The following is a 23,213-nucleotide window of genomic DNA, read 5'->3' as shown; positions in this document are numbered from 1 at the left end:
ATTTGGACAGGGATAAGGCGGTCTTTGTGCATCCCATTGTATATAGGGCTCACATGAAAATAAGGGACAGGCGGAAGTAGAGGATCCGGACTCTTATTCTACGTAGATAGTTTTGTTTGAGGTTTTTCGCGGTTTCAAATTTAAGGGTGCATCTTGGTGTCATCAAAATGGTGAAGAAGTTATAGTCTTCTTTTAAAAGGATAGATAATGTTGATTGGTTATGTGGCCATTGCGCCCCTGTGTGCTCCCGACATTCAACATGGGGGGGGTCATTTCGTCCCCGGATTCGGATAATATCCTATCGTATTCGGATAATGATTTTTTGAATACAGTTCTCCTAAATGGATATGAACGGATCGAATACGATTTTTCACTATCCGTTGACATATTTACCGCTTTTATGATGAAGGTTAGGGTTGAAACTTGAGAGTTCGAGCTTATTACCCTTTCTTCTACTCTTCTTAGTCTTTTATTCTCTTACGTTTTTATTTTGATTTTTAATAGATATGTAATTCCATGTAACACATTGCATAAAATAATATATATAAACCAATAACAAATCTAGAAAAACGAATCACATTATCTTAACTTATAAATTTATATAAATAAGATAACAAAATCCAATAAGGTAACTTAAAAGGATTGACAAACACAGAGTTATATTTCGTATATTTTATTACCGTTGGATCTAAACGAATCGGATAATAATCGACGGATAGGGGATTATCATATTCAGATCCGATTAGTTTCGAACGGATTCGAATTCTCTTAAACGAATGCGAACGCCAATCGAATACGGATTCACGAATATCCATTTACATCCCTACCAAGTATCTTGGCGTAGGGGCGCGTGGCCAAGAAGCGTTCTCTTCTTTTTTCCATTCTTTTAAGGGTAAAGTACACGTACCCCCCTATAATACACCCAATATTCCTCGTACCCTCTTAAGCGGTTCAATATTCCACGTACCACCTTTCAATATTCCACGTACCACCCCTACTTTACACCCCAAATACTAGATAGGTCCAATCAGTTAAATACCATCATTAGATGCCAAAATTTTGACCATTTTACCTTTTATTCCATTTTTTTAAATCTGAAAAGATTTAATTACCTTCACTAATTTGTTACCCTAAACTATTGAAAATTACCATTTTACCCTTTATTTTATTTTTATAAATGAAAAGACCTAATTACCCTCACTTATGTATTATCCTAATCTAATTTAAAAAAACTATTTTACCCCTAAATATTTGTTCCTAAAAACCCCCCAAAGTGCCCTCATCTTTCCCAAATCATCTTCTTTTACATACCCACCACCGCCACTTCCTTTTCTTTTTTTTTATAAATCTCTTTTTAAGTTATGAACTCATCCAATCAGATTGCTTTCTTTTTTTATCCTGTTAAATTCTGGGTTACAAAAAGACCACAACGCGTTTTAATTCTTTATTTTTTAAATCTTGTGAATGAATGTCGTTTTCTGGCGCAAAAATCCGTTCTTTACTACACATTCTAAGTGGGTTTGATTCATCTTCAAGTACAGACCCTGAATCTTTGTCACTTCTTAGAAATAAAGGCATTTCTTGAATCGTGCTTAAAGCAGCTGAAATCTTGGAGTTCTCTGCAAGGTACATTTTTAAGTGTTTTTTTTTTTTTTTTTTTTTTTGGGGGGGGGATGTTTTCTTCAACAGGAAAGATTACCCTCGATTCCAGTTTCCTCAATCCTTCCTTCGCTGTGATTAGATTAGAACCATTCAAGTCTCCAACCAGAGAGGCCGATTTTCCGGTAATCGGAAATACTTGTGTCATCTTTAAAGGGATTGGATTCGTTTGGGAAAATTTTGACGGATTCTCAGGTTTCAATAATATCTTTCCTTTTAGTAGGAATTTGGGTTTCGACGATTTCAGTTTTTATAGGGATTTCATGAGATTGAGCCCTTAAAAGAGTTGTTTTTGTTAGATTTCGTTCAATTTCTATGCATTCACTTGTGATTTTGGGGATTGACTCTGGTGTAGATTTCCCATAATTTGGTAGATTTCCTATTCTGTATCCCGGGATGACCACAGATGAGACGGGCAGTAGCTCCTTGTGGAGTAGGGAGCAGGAGAATGCGTTCGAGAATGCCCTGGCAATTCATCCTGAGGACTCCGAGGATCGGTGGGAGAAGATTGCAGCCGACGTACCTTAGAAATCTCTAGCTGCAACATAAATTGTTTTAATTCGATAGAGTCGCTCACTTGTTTTAGGTTAAACAGCGAAATCAGAAGAAGGAGAAGAAGAAGCAAAGCAGAAGAAGAGACAGAGAAGGAGCAGAGAAGAAAGAGCATAGAATAAGTAGAAGAAGGAAGAAGGAGAAGTTGAGAAGATTACCTGCAGGGTTAGATCGTAGCCGGAGAAGGATGGAAGCCGCCGGAGCAGCAGGCTCCCAAGCTTTTCGTTTCTTGAATTCGTTCTCCACTCGGTATGCAACGGTTAGGTTGGGTTGGTTTTTACGAACAAATATTTAGGGGTAAAATAGTCCTTTTCTAAATAGATTAAGGTAATACATAAGTGAGGACAATTAGATTTTTTTCATTTATAAAAATAAAACAAAGGGTAAAATAGTTATTTTTAATTAGTTTAGGACAACAAATAAGTGAGGGTAATTAAATCTTTTCAAATTTACAAAAATAGAACAAAAGGTAAAATGATCATAATTTTAGCATCTAATAGTGGTATTTAACGGATTGGACCTATCAGGCATTTGGGGTGTAAAACAGAAGTGGTACATAGAATAATTAGGGGTGGTATGTAAAATATTGAGCTGCTTAGAGGGGTACAAGGAATATTGGGTGCATTATAGGGGGTACGTGTATTTTACCCTTCTTTTAATTACCTAACTCTTTTCCAAAAATTAACAAGGGTAAAAAGGATAATTGATATGCAAAACCTAATTAAATTGGTCAAAACACTCAAATGTGCTCATTTTTCCATGACCTTCAATGTGACGTTCAAGAATCATACTTATATTTATTTCAAGGGACACCGACTCATCCAGCTGTCCAAATGAATAATTAGTCCATATGGATTATGGGGGGAATAAGACTTTCTCGTTTGGTTACATGTTAGCAAACTTAGCAAGAGGAGGATGAATTTTTATCTTTTGTTGGTCACTGTCCGAATAGTACAGTGCTGTCCCCTCACATGGGATGCGAAATAACGATTTAACCTCCCTCGGGCAAGGAGGTTAAGTTATCATTTCGCCCCTATGTGAGGGGACAACAGGTGTTGTTCAAGCAACGGACAACAGAAGATAACGATCCATATCATACAGGAGGGGTAGAGATGATATCAAAATCGGAGAAGGGATGCTAGAGTACTAACTCTGGTGGTTGGAGAGTCCCCATTACAAATCTTCAAATAAAGGTTTTATGAGGAGAGAGAGAGAGGGAGTGAGGCCCCCACTTATGTGTCTTGGGCTTCTTGGCAGGTCAAGGAATCTACAATTTGCACACGGAATATATATTTTTTATGTTCAACTGACTTTAAAATTAGGGAGAAAGACGATACCTGGTCACGTGCGACGCATGGTTCATGCACCTAGACAGAAGGCTGCACTGCACGAAATGACCGTCATCCCCCTCCCAATAAAATAAAGTGAATGATTATCGTCACAAAGGTTTATTATTTTTTCAAACATCACAATGTTTTTATCCTACACTGTGGACAAATGATATGTCTATTTTAACCGTTGGATAAAAAGGACAAAATCCAAGTTAGTCATGTGATAAATTTCAGAGTCGAATATAATCAAATACCCCTTTTTGTATTGGTACACATCTTGTGTATGTCCATGCATGTTTACCAATACTCTAGACATTACTATGCACTCTAGAGTAGGCTTTGAAATTTGACTTGTGGCTAATCTAGACATGTTTCTCTATCTAAAAGCCGAAATAGTTACATAATTTATCCACATGGTTCTTGGAGCTAGAGATAAAGTTGGAATCTCAACCCCCAAAATCGTGTGGAGAATCACTTAGTACTATAGTATAGAGAGATGCCAATCTAAGGAAAACAATTATATATCCTTAGACAATTGAGCATGTATTACAAGATTAAACAAATAAGAGGGATTTAGGATTACCTCAAAACCCACAAGTACAGGTTCTCTGAAGAATTATAGCAATTAAACTGACTATTCGTCCATGATGGTCCTTGAAATTAAATCTTCTCACTTGTAACTTCGATTAATCTAATTTTAATGTTATTAAATCTTTCTTTTAAAATTAAGTGATTTAATTAGACTTAGTATTGATCCATTTTTCAAAATTATATATCGGAGGACAATAAAATCATTTCATATGAAGAGGAGAGAGACATGCATTGTCCAGCGACTTAGAGAACCTTTTCCCTTTTATTATTTCAGGTAACCATCACACGGTTATTCTTTTTAGGTTCCAATTAACTTCTCATCAGCTAGCGATATGATATATTTAGATTATGATTTAGCTTTGACTAAATCTCTATTCAAAAGACTTGGACTTTTTTTCAAAAATCAAAAGACTTTGACTAACTGTCGAAACAGTTTTCAACGACAAACAAGAATGGCTTAATAGTTTATGACGAATTAGAGGATGTTGGAGCATGGATTGATTGCAACACACTTGTAGTTGCAGATACCCCTTTTTGTAGAATTCTTTTGATAATTGTCCTTGGCTAATGTTTCCTTTGTTGTTATTAGAAGATTTTATTTACTTTGCACTAACAAGAAATTTTTAAAAAAACAAAAAAATTTGTCATGGTTAGAGTCTATCTATTTGGTCTCATCCAGTTATACTGATCAAGTTTCTATAAATAAATTCATGGACAAATTGGAATCTCTTTAATGACTGCCTAGTTCTACACAGGATGGGACTTCCATCTTATGGATAGATAATAAAATCAAAGGTCCCCAACTATCATATCAAATTTTCGATCAAGCAAATTTGATCGATCACGTGGCAAATTAAACTATTGAAAATTTTAGAATTACCAAGATGGAGCATGAGATTGACAAGGGAGTGCATAGACATACATGAGAAGGTATGCTATTGAACGAAAAGTATATATATATATATGATTGAATTTGATTTTAAAACTCGTCTATTCAAATAATTATCTAGATATCCAGTGGTCGGATTGTTTAGATGATTTGTTTCACGTCACAAAACTGTTGCCTAAATTCAATGGTGAAATTAATTATAAAAAAGGGTAAATTACACATCACCCCCTGGTTTTTTTAAAATACTCATCCATCCCCCTCTACAGTAACGGTGTTAATCTGTTGTTAGTTGTTGGTGTGAAAGGACTATTTTACCCTTATACCAAAACATTAGAATTAAATTTATAATACTACCCTTTCAAATCTATGTTTGGATGTCAAAGGTAATTTAGGGATTTAAATTTATTTAACTAGTTGACATCATCACTTAACAACATAAAACTAACGATAGGAACTAATTTATCATATTGGGGTCTAATACAGGGGGTGATTTGAGTTTCGTTTGAAAACCAGAGGGTGACGTGCCATTTTCCCTAAAAAAAATAATAATCTAACAAATGACAGAACTGTAAAATAGTTAAGATTTAAAGGTGGAAAAGAAATTCTTATGAGATAATTCATTGATTGGTCAAACCACTTCCCTAATATTGGCCATCAATTTCGGGGGAGGGGGGGGGGGGGAGAATAGTTCTAGTAATTGAGATATCAGACTATCCATTGATTGATTTTGCAAACGATTTGGACTTTCTTTCTCTATTTTTTTTGGTGTGAAAAGCAATTCAATTGCAAACGATTTGGACTAGTCAAAGCATATGGTCCGGAGGAATTACCTCCCACGAAAAGCCCAATGGCAAAACTTCCCTCTACTTTCCTACCGGAAGAGAACGACTTTGAACATTATTTTATTTTATTTTATTTTTTTTTTTATCAATTGAAATGAATGTTAAAAGAGAAAGTTTTCATAGGTCATGTAAACTGTATATGTGAGAGAATGGGAGTTTCAAGTCCTCCCATGATTCTTTTAATTCTGACTTTTGCAGGAGGAGTATTCTTATTATATTATTAATATGCATCTTGTAATATCACCAATGCTAATTACTATGTGCATGAAGAATGGTTATGAGACCATCCATTATTTCAATAAATATTTTAAAATCAAATGTAAATTATACCTAACATACTTACACATTTGATTTACAATATGATCATTAATTATATCTTATGTTTTTGTTTTTTGGGGTGGATGGAGTGGGGTTAGTTTGAAAAAATATTTTCTGCGATTCCCTGATCTGTGCAGTTACCCTAGAGACTCTAATAAGAGTGGGGTGGATCCCACCCAGGCAGAGTGCCTGGTCAGGAGTAGAATGATCATTTTGCCCTCCTTGTTAGGGAACCGCAAGAACTGTTTCTTTTTTTCCGGATGGTCTGGTTGGTCGCTTTGGTTCGGCCTCCATTTTGACACACCTATCCACAGGATATCGAACTTTCTCATATAATGTTTCACTGTAATTTTCTTAATACATAAAGAAGTAGAAGACATAACGAACTAAAAAATAGGGAAGAGTTCTCAGAATTTCAGAGCAAGCGGCATAGAAAAGCACACCATCAAAATGCGTCAAAACAGTATTGTGCATGGGAGGGTAGAAGTGTCTTTTTATTTTTTTTGACCAATCATACCAAATGAGAAAAAAACTAACTTATCTCCCAGGTGCTCACCTTTCGTGTTAACCAGTCCCACCCATCACATAGATAGGACAACTCTCAACCATATAGTTCTTTGCGTATTGGACCATCTTCCCTCATATTTGAAGTATTTAAACAACACTCAAGGTTGATCTGGCCGTTACAAAGATTGGATGGATATGATGATATAGGAGAAATAACAACTCAGTTTCTTCCTTACTCCTCTCTCTCTCTCTCTCCTTAGTCCAAATTTCCAACTATTGTTTTGAAGTCTAGTCAGAGACTTAGAGCCTCATGAGATTCTTTTTTTAATGGATTAGTCCAATGTGACTACACAGGAGACATTGTTTTACTTTCAATTTTCTAGCAATGATTCTGTCTTGTTTCAAGCTTTCTTTCATTTCTTCATAGTTAGACTATACTAACTAAAATAATTTATTAACTTCTGTTTTAAGAGAATAATTTAATACTTTAAGTAGAGATTAAAGTTGAGGAGCTCACATATCATTGTACTGAATACAGTAGAGTTAATTCCCCATAAAGATTTTAGTCCCACATCGGATGTGTGAATGTGGTGTGTGTTGTGTTGTGTATATCCACCATTCCACGATCCTAAAAGTTGATTAACCTTTTGGGATTGGTATGTGTTTTGTGTGATTACACTTTCATCAAAAAAATTTAAAAAAAAAAGGTGTGTGAGTTTAGTCTCACATTAGGTGTGTAACCTTTTGGGATTGGTGTGTGGTTTGTGTGATTGTGTGATTACACTTTCATCAAAAAAACAAAAAAAAAAACTCCCCATAAAAATTTTGGGATTTTAGTTCATAGTGAGAAATTAAAGAGTTATGCTTGCGGTCGGGGTATTTATAATTCTCTGACACTTGGGATCGATGTTCTTTTCAGAAGCTTCAAAAAGAGGAAGAGAAGTTGGAATTCGGATCATCAATTTGATCTCCACAAAGAAAATGATAGTCAAACTGTCAAAGTCAGTATTTCAGATTGAAAACTTTAGTAAATCAAACAAATTAAGATGAATTGGGCAAGGTTTTTGCTCAAAAACACCATAGATTATGAGGAAAATAAAAATTTTACCTATGGAAGTAAAAGGAGAGGGCTTGAGTAGCTTATGAAAATTGCTGATTGGTAGGCATTAGCTGAACCTTAGTCTGGATTGGACAATCTATTAGCACATTCATCAGATTGGATTACCCTGTCAAATGACTGGTTAGGCCTTGTCAATGGTATATTAACTTTTTTTTTAAAAGGTATTTAGTATATCAAGATGAGTGTAGCTTAAGCAAAATGTCATAGGCCATCTTGAAATGGTAAACAAAAATTTGTACCCAGTGCACAAGGCTCCAGCATTTAGCAGGGCCATCTTGAAATGGTATAAGTTCTATATTCTGAAAATATGCACACTTTAGTTTCTAACTTTCTATAGATTTTTTTTTTTTTTGTAATCACTAATTTTTTAAATTACATTAAACAGTCCCTCTCTAATGGTTCCTAATTAATAGCAATATTTTCTTTCTTCATTAGTTTGCTTTTTCTCATCCTGACTCCATTTTAACATGTATACTTTTAATTTTTCTAATTAAAATTTGTATTTATAACATTGTTGAATTTCGTATACCTTAGCATTTTACTGAAACAATACTTAAACATAGAAATAATAATGTTAAAAAAATTTAATTTGTATAATAATTCTATTGCTATTCTTTCACATATTCTTTTCATTGTTCATCAAACAAGCTTTTTGCTACTTACATCACAATTGAGACTTGCAAACTTGCAATAACAATTTGTTTACACCCCAAGGATTGATATTGTTGTAACCAAGGAAGGTTACAATCTTGTTTTAACTTTACTTTTTTACCCTTTTAATATAACATACTTTTTTTCAATGAGTGTAAACCTCGTTATTTCACATAAAAAGTATTTTAAATGACTTCCAACTTTTTTAAAATAAAATTTCAAACCCCGCATTAAAAAACTTTTTTTACAAACAAAAAAACTTATCGGAATAAGACTAGAGACAAAAAAATATTGTTGCAATCCTAAAACAGTAAGATATATATATATATAAAATTGTTAAATAAGTTTTGTTCTCGCAAAATCATTAAATTTTGTTGACAGAATTTTGCAGTTTAAAATCAACCACAAGAAGAAACATTTGAAGCATTATCTATATAAGTTTCCTTATATTAAGGGGGATGACGATTATTTTAGACTGAGGAAAGTTTTCCTCCACCCGTGGAAGAGGGTTCCCCCACCCCACCCCACCCCACCCCCAAGTACGGATCGAAAATGCTGCTGGAGTCAATCCGAGCACTTCAAGCCCCCGTGGTGAAGGAAAGTTCCTTCAATGGGTCAAGGGAAACTCGGTCCTTTAAAATTTCTGCTCATGAAAACATAGAATACTAGACCCAAAGATGGCAAAGAGGAGAAGAAGAATACCTGGAGAGCACTCCCATTCACTTCTTGGCTGCCTATGAATTTTCATAGGGGAAAATTTCCTTCCTCGGCAATGAAATAAAGAACCCTTTAGGCTGAAATTGTCTGTAGCATGGAGGTCAACTTCACCCCTAGCATTTACTTAGGGTATCCTCTAGATCAGAGACAGAAAATTAGCTGCTTCTTTCAATTTTATGGCCTACTGCAATGACAAATACCAACAATTCCAAAGACTTGTGCCACAGACAACTCGTCAATAAACATTTATATATAATTTTATTTGGGATTTACATAAAGGGATCCTTTCTACAGTACAAACAAAAATAAGAACATTCAGAGTAACCAAGGGTTGCTCCTGTAGGTGGTAAGTCGAGGAAACTGCTAGAAGTTTTTAAAGTGTCTAAAACAAAGGTCATCAAATGCACAAATCAGGAGTGATATGATACTACACAATGGAAGAGACGGCAAACAAAGGATAATCTCAAAATAACTATTACCATAGTAGTTGAGAAAACAAAAAAAATGGATAGCTTTGGATCAACTAGCATAACCCTGGATTGAGCTGAATGGTGAAACATTGATTTTGTGTAAGCAAGAATTGGCTAGTTACCAACAACTGCTTAGCTCAGTTGGTGAGCCGCGGTGCGCTTCATGCCCATGCTCACCAAGAGGTCTCGAGTTCGAGTCTCTTGGCTGGTATCTTATCCCCTCCCCCTCCCCCTCCCTTTCTATCAAATATATATGTAAAGCTCCCAATTACCAAAAAAAGAATTGGCTAGTTGAGTAGTGAAATTTGCTAAAGGGTCAAGGGTATTGATGTTCCATCCAAAGATTTGAGAGATGTACAAACAAAAAACAAAGAGTTTGAGCTTTCGAGTCTTACTACAACTTGCCAGTTACTATTTCACCACCGCGATAATGATCTACAAAGATCAATTTTCTATATGTTTAAAAACGGAAAACCCAATCCAACAAAACATAGACTTCGAACACCAAACAGAGTTCGAGTGTTTTCAAGTCTTACTATAACTTGCAGTTCCACCGAGGATGCTGAAGCTTTCCGGACTTCCTTTTCCAAACACAATAGCAGTCATTGCACCACTATCACCCACATGGTTGAACCTTGTTGGTCTTTCCTTGCATTTTCCAAGTAAGTTTCTTCCTCCAATAGCATATTACAGCCTTTTGACGGATCATTTTACTTATAGAACAGCCATCCATATGATGAAAACCTTTCACTTATATACAAAGTGCACAAAGATCTACCCCATATACACAAGTTGCTGGATCAATTCCAATCAGCATCAAAGAACCCAGCGTCCTTCATCTCAGAGTAATAAGCATTTTCCAAATTCAAATATTCCTCCTGAAAAAATCAAAAGATGAAACAAAATAAACCAACCTTGCATCAACCACAATCTGCATATAGATACCAGAGAACAAAATAAGACCAGTGTATCACAATGTCTCAGAAGAAAACCTGGAAGAAGTCTGCCAGAAATGTAATGAACAACAGGGGAAGATAGAAGGCATGGTAGCATATAGTGGTGAGATCATACAACCTGTGAAAAGAAGAAACAACTTGAGAATAATTTAAGAATCTCTGGGAACACTATTCCATTTTCCTCGTAAAAGATGTACCAGAAACCAAAGCCAACACCATTTCCTACGAGCCCACATGCAAACAATGCAGTTACATTCAAGGAGAACATCACCAAGATGTAGTTGTAGAATGCAGGTCGGGCTGCAGAAGCCAAGAAAAGACCAAGTTAGATCGGACCTCAGATGGTATGTGAGAATAATACAACATAGACATGGGAATATGGGATGAGTTTTTACCAGGTAATTTCTCTCTCCATTTTGAGTGATACATGCACAAAATGAAGCAATACACTGCGGTAAGCAATAACTTGTGGACAACCCACAAACCCCACTTCACCCTATGCGTGGTTTCCTCACTATCAATGAACAGTGGAATCTCAAAACCAAACACATAAATTGCCTGGAAAAATGTGAACTTCAAGATCAGATCAAACATGAAATCAAAGGATTAATAATTTCAGGATGTTATCAAATTATGAATGCAGCTGAATTTGGAACAGGAGTGGAAAAGAAACATTACATCTCTCTCTCTTAAATAGTGAACTATTAACCTTCATTAAAAAGAAATTTAAAAAATGTAAATGATGCAGTTTATGTAACCCAAAAATGAAGGGCACAGCAACAACCAAAACGCAGTACACACAATAGAAAACAAGGGTATCTGAAATGATAAAATGCAGGAAATGACCCAGCACACCTGAATTCCCTCAAAGTCTGTCATTAACAAGCCTGTCTGCAGATATATTGCTAAACTGGCAAAGGGTAACTTAATCAAGCTTACCCAACCACAAAGAGAGAATTATCCTCTTCAAAACTCTCAACACATCACTGAATCTGTGCATAATTGTGTCCCCAAAACTCAAGGATAATGAGTCTCTGCCAAGAGAGAACTCCATAAGGCAACATAGGATCCATATGTATGTCGCCAGCCTTCCCTCTTCCAGATTAAGTTTACCATCTTGGTTGTTTCTGTGTGTTTTTTTGCCAGTGATCTTCTCAAAGCATCACAATATCATCCTCAATCTCACAAAACTCAAGCACCCATGATATTTACTCCATACAATTCCAACAGATTTTTGTTCCAAGGGCATGCTCAAAAGATTCCCACATGGTATTATCATACACCCTTCACAGGTAAATCTTGCACCTTAGCCCTTTCCCAAAGATTTCATGTTATCAAGACTCTGAACTGCAAAAAGGATCTCACACATGATTCAGGCTCTAACATGCAGAGGCACCACACTGTGCAGGTCTAAGTCCCCATGACGGAAATCTTAGCAATGATGTCATAAAAACCACCAATCAAATCTTTGGGGTCAATCCATCTTCCTTCTAGGTTATCAAGGCTACAATAGTTGCATCATGTTTTTGTTGATGATCTCCCTATCAAATAATTAAGGCAGGTACCTTAAAGAATGCTGTCAGATTTTTGAGACCTGCCAATCTCCCAATCATTTTCTCAGGAAAGATTCCCAAGGATTTGGGACAAATAGGCCCTTCAACATAGAATCCCCTGACTCATCTATTTACATAAATTTTTTTTAGATCTCATAATGTCCCTGTTTCCATTGAACATTATTCACAACTTTGACATTGATTTGACTGTTGGTTCACAACCAAGACCTCATTGTCATTGATTGACGTGATAAACAAAATGCCAAGCAATAATGTCTTCGACAGGGCTACATCAGATGACATGGAAATAAAGAAAGGCTTACAGATTTGAACTTTTTTAATTGATATTTTCCCAATAACTAATGGAATATGTTTGCTCAATCCCCCTTTATATGTCCCAAGTCCCAACCCCTTGGGAGGCCATATAGAAGTTCAGGTTATATGGCTTATTCATCTTCAATCTCAAGAACAATATGTTGTCATTCCCCTGGTTCAAAAATCCTTTACAAGTTACAACCACTGGGCAAGTCCTCCATCAGAACACTCTAATCTGGACCATCAACAATAACTGTGTTGCTTGCAGGGAGCCATAAAGGCTTTTAAAGAAGCCAACCCATCTTTTTATCAATCCCACTGAAATCATCTCATTTCTCAATCAACCAATAACGTTAAATCAATGATTCTAAAAACAGAACAGCCCATAAAACAATCAAGCCCACAGTTCAACATTCCAACATCCCAAATGGAGTTCCAACATTTTCAGAGTAATAAAAAGTAAGACTAATTAAAAGTAGGTGAAAATAAGAAGGGAGGATTTTCCGGGAAAGCCCTTTAAGGCATGAGAGAGAGATTTCACTAATGCCAAAAACAGGGGGAGCCAGGGAGGGAATCTGAGAATCCTAGATAAACAGAGAGTGAAATTGATAAAGAAAAAGGGGAAGGGGAGATGGAGTGTTACATATTTGGCATGGATGGGTACAGGCGTACAGCCACGAAATCAGTGTTCCTAACCAGGACTGGCTTCAGTGGATGGGATAGGTAGCTGGAACCCTAAATGAGGCTTTTCCCTTACACACATTGACTACTTTAACATCAGGTATTAGCCGTTCAAACAATACCTATCCATCCAGACATCCAAAATGGCCAAATCTCCAGTTTCTTGAGAAATATTATACTTTCTCTGGAGGCTGTCCAGACATCCAAAATGGCCAAATCTCCAGTGTCTTGAGAAATATTATACTTTGTCTGGAGGCACTGCTCCAACATTTTTAGGAAATGGGCGACAAAAACATCCAACATTTCAACCTTTTTTTTTTTAAAAGTAATTTTGCATTAATCAAAAAGGCAAAAACTGCCCACAGACTATGCTACAGTTGCCACAGCCAAAAAAGGGAACCTCTATGCAAAGAAACTCCCCTACAAAAAGAATCAGCTTTTTCACAAACCCGCATTATCCATTTACAAATTCTCCCATTATACCAAAAGAATTAACTCCTGTGAACTGGCACAACCAAGCACCAGCTTAAAACTAGCCTTTTCACTTTCATTAAATATTCTTTGAGTTCCTCTCTCTCCAAATGCACCAGCAAATCATGAACGGAATCATTCTCCAAAGTAAAGAATTATAGAAAATCCAATTACCCGTGACACAAATAGAAATCTCCCCACAAAGCTGCTAAGAATAAAAGATACTTATCCTCCCTACCTTCACTACACATCTTACACATTTCTAATACTCCATTCCATTGAAACCAAGTTGTCCACTGTAAGAATTTTATCCAGGACTGCTGTCCACACGAAAAAAAAAAAAAAAAAACAAATCTGAAATGGTGCCAAACGGAACCACACCACCCTATGAGGAAAAGACTACACCCTTTATGAAGCATTTTAAAACTATTCCACAGTGAATATCGCCAACCTCTGAAACAGCATCCTGAACACCATTCAGTTGAGCTGACAATTGACTGTCAAAGGTGTGGGACAAAGAAAAAGCAGTGGAAACAAGAAGCACAAGTAAGAAAGGAGCACAAATAGCACCAGGACTAGAAGGTTCCATCTACAAAAATCCTTACAAAAGTCTAAGCATGGAAACAATGAAGAATTCTAGATAGATTCCATATGACCTCGACGAAAACCAAACATGATATTTTCTATTAAAATATTAATTATAACTAAAGTGTCTACCAAACTTCATTTAGCCACAAAAGGAGTAAACGGAGTTACAGAGGACATAAACAAAGACTACCTTAAGAAGTACATCTGCACCAACAATGATCCCAGAGACTACAAAAGTGCGTGTTAGAGCATCCAATCCGCTGTCGTAATTCCCTTGGAGTAAAAATGCCACCAAGCTAATTTCCAAGAATAGCATTCCAGATGTTGTAAACAACGATAAAAAATTCCAAGAAAACTCTTTCCCAGGAGTGCATTCCCAAGTCTGTGCCAGCAGATAAAGAACATATATATACACTAGGTTAGAGAGAGGGGAGGAAAAAAAGATGCCGAATCTCAGAGCAGATAATCAAATACCATGTAATCAGCAGCGGAAGTATCCTAGTGCACTTAAGAAAATTAATTATTATCATTCACACAAGTAAAATAGCACCTGAATTCAGCAGTTGTCTACTACACCCAAAAGATATTAAGATATCTCATATTCCTATTTATTAAAATCTAACAACATATGATCTGAACCCCAAAATTCACATCCAATCTTAACCTAAACAATCACAGTCCCAGATATGATTTTTTTTTTTTAATGTAAGAATCCTCATAAATTTTCATCAAAATCTGAAGATTCACAACTTGAACCCTATGTCCTATCAAATTCAATTAATTGAGTTTCACTGTGTCAAGTAAAACAATGTTTTAGAAATGAATGATGGTGCAAACTGGGTTATGCGGTTATGCCTCTGCCTTTCTATGTTATGTCTCATTCAGGTCTTTTAAACTCTCCCCATCACCAATGTGTTGGAGAAAACGGGATCTGTGACATTTTTATTGTTGTTCTTATCCAAAACCCTATATGAAGAAAGCAATAAAATATTAATATCTTGGAAACGATGGAATCACATTAAATAGGATCTTCCAACGTGATTCTACCAACATAGCCTACCATGTTAGGGCTTTGATTCTTTGTGATTGTCGTAATTTCCGCTATTATGAAATTTAATGTAACCAGAAAAAAAGTAACAGGAGATAATACAGGACTACATATGATTTTCGGTTTTCCAAATGACAGGTATTAGTGTATATGAATGGAAAGAACTAGAAGCACCAGGAGGGTGGTTTAAGATTGCTCCATTTGTCTAAAAAAGTCACATTTTCAAGCATACTAAAATTCACACTCTACTCACCATCAGAAGAAACTATCTCCAATAGCATGGCAAAATTCTGTATATTTTCACACTTTACCTATTATATAATAAAACATATCAAATAACCTGGTTGAGAAATTTGTATTATTTTCACCACCAGACAACACTTGTCAAGGCCAAACTTGGATGTTGCTTAGGGCTTGCCTACGCGTTGCTTTGGTCTTTAAGGCCTGACCTAGGGATCATTTTTCGCGTCGGCAAGGTTTTGACCTACGTGGACCAAGGTGTTAAGTATTGGTATCAGGCAGCGTATCAGAAAGCTGGTTTTTAGAGATGTATTGGAAAAACGCTAGATAAACTTTGATATGCATGGATATTCTTAGGATACATGCAAAATAATCATTTTTAAACATTATGCATAAATAATGATATCCAACCAATGTCAGGTTATCTCTGTCTTCATGGCATCTATGTAATTCAAATCCTCATGGGCAAGTGTAATATCAGACCTATTAAAAGTAATAAGAATCAAGCAAAAAGATTTGAAAAAGAAAAATCTATTTGTATATTAGGATACTAGCCCAAAGCAACCCTAAAGGTCAACACCAAGCAAGCAATTTGTAAGTACAAACATACTACTAAGTATTAAGTAGCATACATTAAGTATATACACATTACCCATACTACCACTCAACTAGCAAAATACTAAACAAATATGGATTAGTATGTAACTATTTCTAATAAGTACTTAACAACAAACACAAATATACATTATATATCACAAATGATTCAAGATGATCCAAATCTAGGTCAATTTTCCAGTTTAGATGTGATATTTGGCAAAAACAAGTAAGAACATGAAGATTCAAGCACCCAAAAAAAAATCAAATTCTTTAACATATTTCAACCCGTGACTTGATGTTCGATCTCTAATTTGAAGAGCTTTAATGCAAATTGTTTCTTATTTAATCACTCCTCCTAGGTCATTTTTTAGTGTAGATGGGATCCAATTAGGTTTTGGCCAAAAAATCTGAGTAGGAAGAAGTTTTCCTTCAAAAAAACTGGGATTTTGACAGCTTGTGCATCAAGAGTATTGGTTCTTATCAGGTCTGTAAATAATTTTTGGGAGAAAGAACACTACCTGGTCGCATGCGGTGCGCGGCCCCTGTGCAGAGACAAAGGACCATGCGAAATGACCATTGCATCCTCAGAAAGAACACTATATAGTTGCGCGCGGTGCGTGGCCCCTGTGCACAAACACAGGGCCGCATGAAATGACTACCACGCCCCCATGAAAATAGAACACTAGTTGTGTGCGGTGCGTGGCTCCTGCGCACAGACACAGGGCCACGCAAAATGACTGCCACGCCCCCATGAAAAGGCGGAAATCCCTGAAGGCGCAGTGGTCATTTCGCGCGGCCTTGTGTTTGGGCACAAGGGTCGCGTGCGCACGTTCTCTTTCCCCTTATTCTTTTTCTTCTTTTCTTCTTCCTTTCCTTCTCTTGTTCTTCCACTCCCACACCCCCTTTTTTCACCCTTATTTTCCCCATTTTTGGACTAAAACTAGTCTGGAGTCTCTGGACACCTAGACACATATGTCTAGGGACCTTACAACTATTACTAAAAACAGATTTTGTATTCATTAATAAGTCCAGCAAAAACAAATCAACAGTAACATAGATACCACTATCCTTTCCTACATGAATTCAAACTCATCAAATCAATAAGTCCAGCTGCACTAGACACACCCACAACTACCTAAGACTCTTTCAAACTGCCTATCCTCATCCTCTGAGATTGATTTCATGTATCACTCCCACATCTAGTATACAACATGCATACCAAACCATACTGTAAAATTCTTGAATTATACTAATCAAAACTAGGGGGTAAACAGTTTTGACATCTCCATCCGGCCATCCCACATCGTTTCTCTTCCTTTACGAGACAAAACGATATGATCATCAGTACAATAACTCCCCCGCCTCAAAGAAAAAAACAATCAATCTGCAACTGTTTCTACACACTGTCAATGCCCATTGTACCACTTTTGCACATTTCAAAATTTACCTCAATTTTCCCAGTAGTTCTGGGACAAAGACCTAGAGCTGTGAATAGGAAAGTAAGTAGAATGACTAAGGAATCATGAAGAAACCTAACCATAATCGAGCTGGAGAAACACAATCAAATAAAAGTTTACACGTATATACAATTTTTTTGGTCGGTAATAATAAACAAATAAATAATCTCTTGCAAAACAAAATACATAGAAGAAAACTCATGCACCTGCAGGGAACACCAAGCCAGATTGAGCACACTGACGAGCCACAGAAGCCCGTAATAAGCAATCATGATATAGGATCTGCCATGAGAGAGCTTCGTGAAGCTCTTCCTCGCCTTCAACGACAAGTACACAACAAAAAGAACCGAAGGAACAATCAACGAAAGATTGTGCCACAAACCATGGCAATTAAACAGCCAACCGGGAAATCTCTGATTGTAATCCCCTCTTTCGGTGAGGGAATGTAATTCCCCAGGGAAAGGAAATGGAACCTCTGCGACTTCTTCCAGTACTTTCATTTTCTCCTACCGACAGCAAAATACATTACGGAAAACCTAATATTAAGCCTGCTTAGTTCGAATCTGCAGATGAATTTGGAAACCCTAGAAACCAGAACTCAATGAAAGTAGGGGCCCTTAGAAACCAGAACAAAGTCGAATCGTATGAATGAAGATATAATGGAACAAGGCTCTCGATCGTCGCTTCTGTCCTCAGTCCTTACTCCTTATTCGGTGAGATTCCACAATCTCAGATGGAATCCTTCGGAATTAACTTTCCGGTAATTAGAATCCTTATTCTAAGTTGAACCTGTACAATTTGGAGCCAATCAAATAATCAAAGTTGCAGATGACAATCTCTTTAAACAACAGAGGTGTTCGTGTGAGACGGTACCGGTAGCAGTCGAAAGACTCAGGACTCGGGTAGTCGAAAACCACCGACTACGAACCGGGTAAATCGGCCGAATTGGATCGGGATTGATCTCGACGGATCCTAATTTCTACTGATCAAACACGGTCGATTCACAACCAAAAATTAGGGGTGTCAATTGATCCGATTCTGACCCTAAGGGGTCAGACCAGAACCAAACTATTAAGCTAACTGATTTCAAATACTGATTCTCATTTCCAATCCAAAATTGACACCTTGCCAAACCAATTGGAGCCTGCATTGATTCTGGATGGTCATCCGCAGAGTTAATATCTGGGGATTCGTTATTCTATAAAATAAACTGTTTGGTTACCTTGATTGTGCGACTTGAATCTTCATGTAACACTGTTTGATTACCTTGAATCTGTTAGTTGGATTCATCTTGAATCTATTTGAAAAATTGTTTGGTTAACCCCAGTCTATAGCATTTAATGTTATGCTTAGATAAACGAGTTGAGGACAAATGTGGTAGAGCCTCGATAACAGAGAGAGTTTTTTTTGTTGTGTAGTAGTGACAGAATGGTGGGTCTGTGTTATTCATGTTCAAATTGATTCCTTATTTCATGACCAACTTGGAGAGGGGGTTAGATGAAACTCTTCAAGAGGAGATAACCTTCTCATATGATGGAAACAGTAACACTAAATATCCGCCCTTTTTCCCTTCCAACATTCCGATATTACTTGGGCTTATTGTGCTTTATCATTGTTAGGGCAAGAGTAGCCGCAACGATACCCTGCTTGGTCCTTGCGAACAAATGTATGAGCATTGTTGGAGTGAGTATTGTATCACTTTTCTGCGAAATCTAGGCTCCCAGATCTACAAGAGGGCGTTGAAGTTATGGAAGTGGAGAGAGAGAGATGACGAGCAAATGCTTAGGCAAGAAATCTTACGAGCAAATTAGGGCAAAGCTGTTTGCAAATTTCCTTTTACTGCTATTTTCGAACTGAGATGAGCGATGGAGTTCATGTGAGTCTTCTCTTCCATAATAATCCTAAATCCACTTGGATGCAAGGTTTTTATACTAGGGTTAGATGTAGGTGAATCAAATCATGATCCACCTATTTAGGTGAAATCTGGATGAAAGCGTTTCATTGAAGAAAAGGTGCATCTATGGAATTATTTGCATCTAATACGGAACACCCCGTCATGCAACCCAACGGTTTTCAATATTCAGATTCAGGATTCCACAGAGTTACCATCTGTTGAATCACGCAACTAAACACACTCTAACAAATTCCCTATTTTTAGAAATGGGAAATCGATTCGGTTTTATTCCAATCTGATCTGGTTCAGAATCACCAATGCTTAATTCCGTCCCCAATTTTGTGTTTTAAAACCCTGAGTATGAACCAATCCAATGGGCACACAAACACGTCAACGACTGTAAGAGCTGACTCAAATGTTGCTTCCCATCTCAAGGCTGGCATTTATTTGCCACATGGGGGACTTAATGGGATCCAATTTTTCTTGACTAATTAGCCCTTCCTTTTGTTCTTTCCCTCATATGTTCTTTAACCCACTGTAGACAGTTTCACCAAACCTAAAAAAATGCAACGCGTGCTCAAAAATTAAATTGCACATCTTCCTCACATAAATACTGTTCATGTAAGATGAGGTGATATATCATAAATCTAAAGTCTTTCTCCATAGTGTTAGATTTTAAAAGAGGTTCCCTCATGTGCCTGAGCGCTCGGAGAACATTCTCCCTAATGTCCCAAAAGTTTATATAGAACAAAATCCTTATAATGGATTATTGGATTATATGCCAATTTCATTGTACAAATTGACGGTTTGTGGGAGTCAAAACCTTCATGATTATAGGTGTTATCAACCATGGTTACACAAAACAAAACCCTTAACATGGAGTGTATGCCACATTCATTTCATTGTCCAAATTGACGATTTGTTTAGCCAAAACCTCCATGATTACACAAAACAAAACTTTTTTGAAAGAAAGGAAAAGGAAAATCTATTTGATTATACGATTTCAATTTTCAATTAGAGATACGATTTGGACAATTTGATCTGTTTTGGATGGAGAGAAGGCTAATGTTTGAGAATTGAGTGATAGAATAAAATTCATGCGGATCATTCATGGAGATCAATGAGCATACAAAATAAATTCAGAGGTGTTCTTGGAGTACCTGGATCCATGGTTATGGAAACTGAATCCTTGACGATCCCTTTTGCACACGAACTGCATTGATCTGGTCTACCCTCTTTCACTCAACTTTAGGTTTTCTCATTAGTTAGTCACTTAATGGGTCAGTGACAACTATTTATAGTGATGAGGGCAGGGACCAACCCTACATAAAAACTAGGGTTTCTTTCCCATTAAGGAAACAACACTTTAGGTCCACACATAGTAACTGGACTCATACCATTAAGGCAGCTTTCATCAACACAACTAAATTGATTTTAATAAAATAAAAATGGGACTATGCCAACCCACCTTATGAAAATCTTACATTGAGATCATGTGTATTTCTTATGAAAGCTCCAATCAATTTGACATTGGGACTTGGGAGTGAGTGAGTCATGTGGGGTTCATCCATGGTTTGAGGTATCGGGTATTGGCCGAATTGATATTGGTATCCATATGGGAATCGATCTGATTGGGATCGATATCGTATCAGCCGTATAAGATGGTTTTACCCTCAAATATACTGATATCTAAGTGTATTTTCACAAGTATATATACCTATTGTTCGTACCATTTTCATATCGTTCTCCGATCTAGTATCAGTATCTATGTCAATCGATACCAATATAGATTGGCCGATACAATCGATCCAACACCTATACGTCAAACCATGGACCGACAAGTGCGCCTCATCTGAAATTCAACCCCACTTTTTCTTAGTGGGTTCAATAAAACGAAGAGTCACTTTGAAAGAGCGTGCAATGGAGAGTTTTCAAAATGAGAAGTGACAGGTTTTAGGAAGATAAATAGAAAAGCTTGTTTAAGAAGACAAAACAAAGATGGAGTGTGCATAATTTCTGCCTAAGATTTTCTTTCACATAGGAGAACGCAAAAGTATCACCCCCTCCCCACTCTATGAAATAAAAAATTGCATTTATGTTTATATTCATGCGTGTGTTCTCATTAGCCCTTGTGCTAATACAAGCGTTCTATGACCAGACAACGATCTCTTACCCTTGGTTTTATTTCCTATGCTTCAAGTACTTGCATATATTTTTTCCCGTGTTATACACATTTTTGTAAGTAAGATGATCTATCTAATTCACACATACGGGAAGGCATCTGATGATGATCAAAAGAAAATGGACTAAAAAGCGACTGCTTGCACTCAATAATGATTTATTCCACCATATCAATGAAAAATATTGCAATTTTGTAAAAGCAATTGCATGATTTGTATGAGAGGGAGATGACTGAAAATAAAGTATTTTTATTCATAGAACTTACAAAAAAATTGAAATTTAAAGAGCAGTAGCATAATACTATAATGAAATGATGCAAGTATTGTAAATCAGTTAGCAGCTATGAAGCTGATGTTAGGTGATGAGCTACAAGTGAGGAGGAGGATAGCTATCCTGGATTGTAAATTACATCCAACGGAAGGAGGAGGAGGAGGAGGAGAGAAGAAATTAAATAAGAAAACAATAAAATTAAGGGAAAGGGAACACTATCTAAGCGCATGCAGGGCGTTGCCCCTGTGCTCAGATAGGGGCACACAAAATGACCGCCGCACCCCCTTGGGAATTCCGCCTTCCATGGGACACGAAAGTCATTTCGTGCACCCTTGTGTCTGGGCGTAGGGGGAGCGCACCGCACGTGCCCAGGTACCAAATTTCCCCTCTTATTAACCTATTTATCAATTCTAATTGTGAACTTAATTAATTTTGGGGAGAGATAATTGAAAAAGAAAAGGAAAAAAATGTACGAGTTCACTTTTTGTTGTCAATTCACAATTAAAGACGTCTACCAATAAGCACATCACAAGTAAATATAACTCTTATTCCTCCTAAAGTTTATAATACATAACCATTGACTGGATCTCTCCACATAACAAAATCACATGGCAAACCTTTAGGCATGCAAATAATAATTGTCACAATCTAGGTTTGTCGAAAATGTCATGCAGTAATTCTGAACTTACAATTGGATATCTCAAAATATATTCCAAAATATTTGAAAATAAATATGTATTCTCTCTCTCTCTCTCTCTCTCTCATTCATCCAATATTGCCAAAAAAAAAAAAAATTAACCCAATATGGGAGTGGATTCCTTGTTTAACATTTCTTTCATCGACAATTAAACACCATAAATCCAATGTATCGATATATAGTTTGAGGGACATCACCCGTTGATAGATCAAAATTCATAATGTTTGACTACAACGATTATGACCTCTTTAAATCTACAGACCAATCAAAATCTACAATCAATGATCATATCATCAAACAACTGACAATATTTTATTCAAGATTCTCATGTGATCAAATTCAATTAACACCCATTATGTACAATTACATTTATGTCTCAAAATTAATATTCGTGAGCATACACAATATAATAACCATATGAACAGAATGCTCATAAAAAGTTTTAAATTGAAAACTTATGGACAAACCCCAACTCGTTCCATTAAAACAATAATGAGTAATTAAATCAGCAGGTGCGAACCAGGTCAACAACGATCCATAAAGTTTCAAATCTCATCACATACATAAATTCCAACCGAACGTAAAAATTTTTATTTACTAGATGATCATGTGAAGTAA

At 36.5% G+C, this 23,213-nt stretch overlaps 1 protein-coding gene across 2 annotated transcripts in view; it reads right to left on the bottom strand.

Annotated features, from left to right (window-relative positions):
* The window catches only part of LOC122655761 (protein CANDIDATE G-PROTEIN COUPLED RECEPTOR 2-like), a 28,145-nt gene extending 9,921 nt beyond the window's left edge, over nucleotides 1-18,224 (bottom strand). The window contains exons 1-6 of one of the 2 annotated variants that reach the window (XM_043850079.1): nucleotides 17,760-18,224; nucleotides 14,402-14,593; nucleotides 10,999-11,161; nucleotides 10,801-10,903; nucleotides 10,640-10,721; nucleotides 10,411-10,525 (exon numbers count right to left, since the gene is read on the bottom strand). In XM_043850079.1, the coding sequence (XP_043706014.1) occupies nucleotides 10,448-10,525; nucleotides 10,640-10,721; nucleotides 10,801-10,903; nucleotides 10,999-11,161; nucleotides 14,402-14,593; nucleotides 17,760-18,053 (912 nt within the window). In that variant the 5' untranslated portion in view covers nucleotides 18,054-18,224 and the 3' untranslated portion in view covers nucleotides 10,411-10,447. Of the gene's footprint in view, nucleotides 1-10,004; nucleotides 10,526-10,639; nucleotides 10,722-10,800; nucleotides 10,904-10,998; nucleotides 11,162-14,401; nucleotides 14,594-17,759 lie in introns of those variants that run through there. The other variant, XM_043850078.1, reaches the window with a different exon arrangement.
* Nucleotides 18,225-23,213: the final 4,989 nt, after the last annotated feature.

The sequence above is a fragment of the Telopea speciosissima genome, chromosome 3 (assembly GCF_018873765.1).
Source record: "Telopea speciosissima isolate NSW1024214 ecotype Mountain lineage chromosome 3, Tspe_v1, whole genome shotgun sequence".
In the NCBI taxonomy this organism is placed as follows: Eukaryota; Viridiplantae; Streptophyta; class Magnoliopsida; order Proteales; family Proteaceae; genus Telopea; species Telopea speciosissima.
Note: the sequence above shows the minus strand (reverse complement) of the source record. Positions and strands in the feature narration are given on the sequence as shown.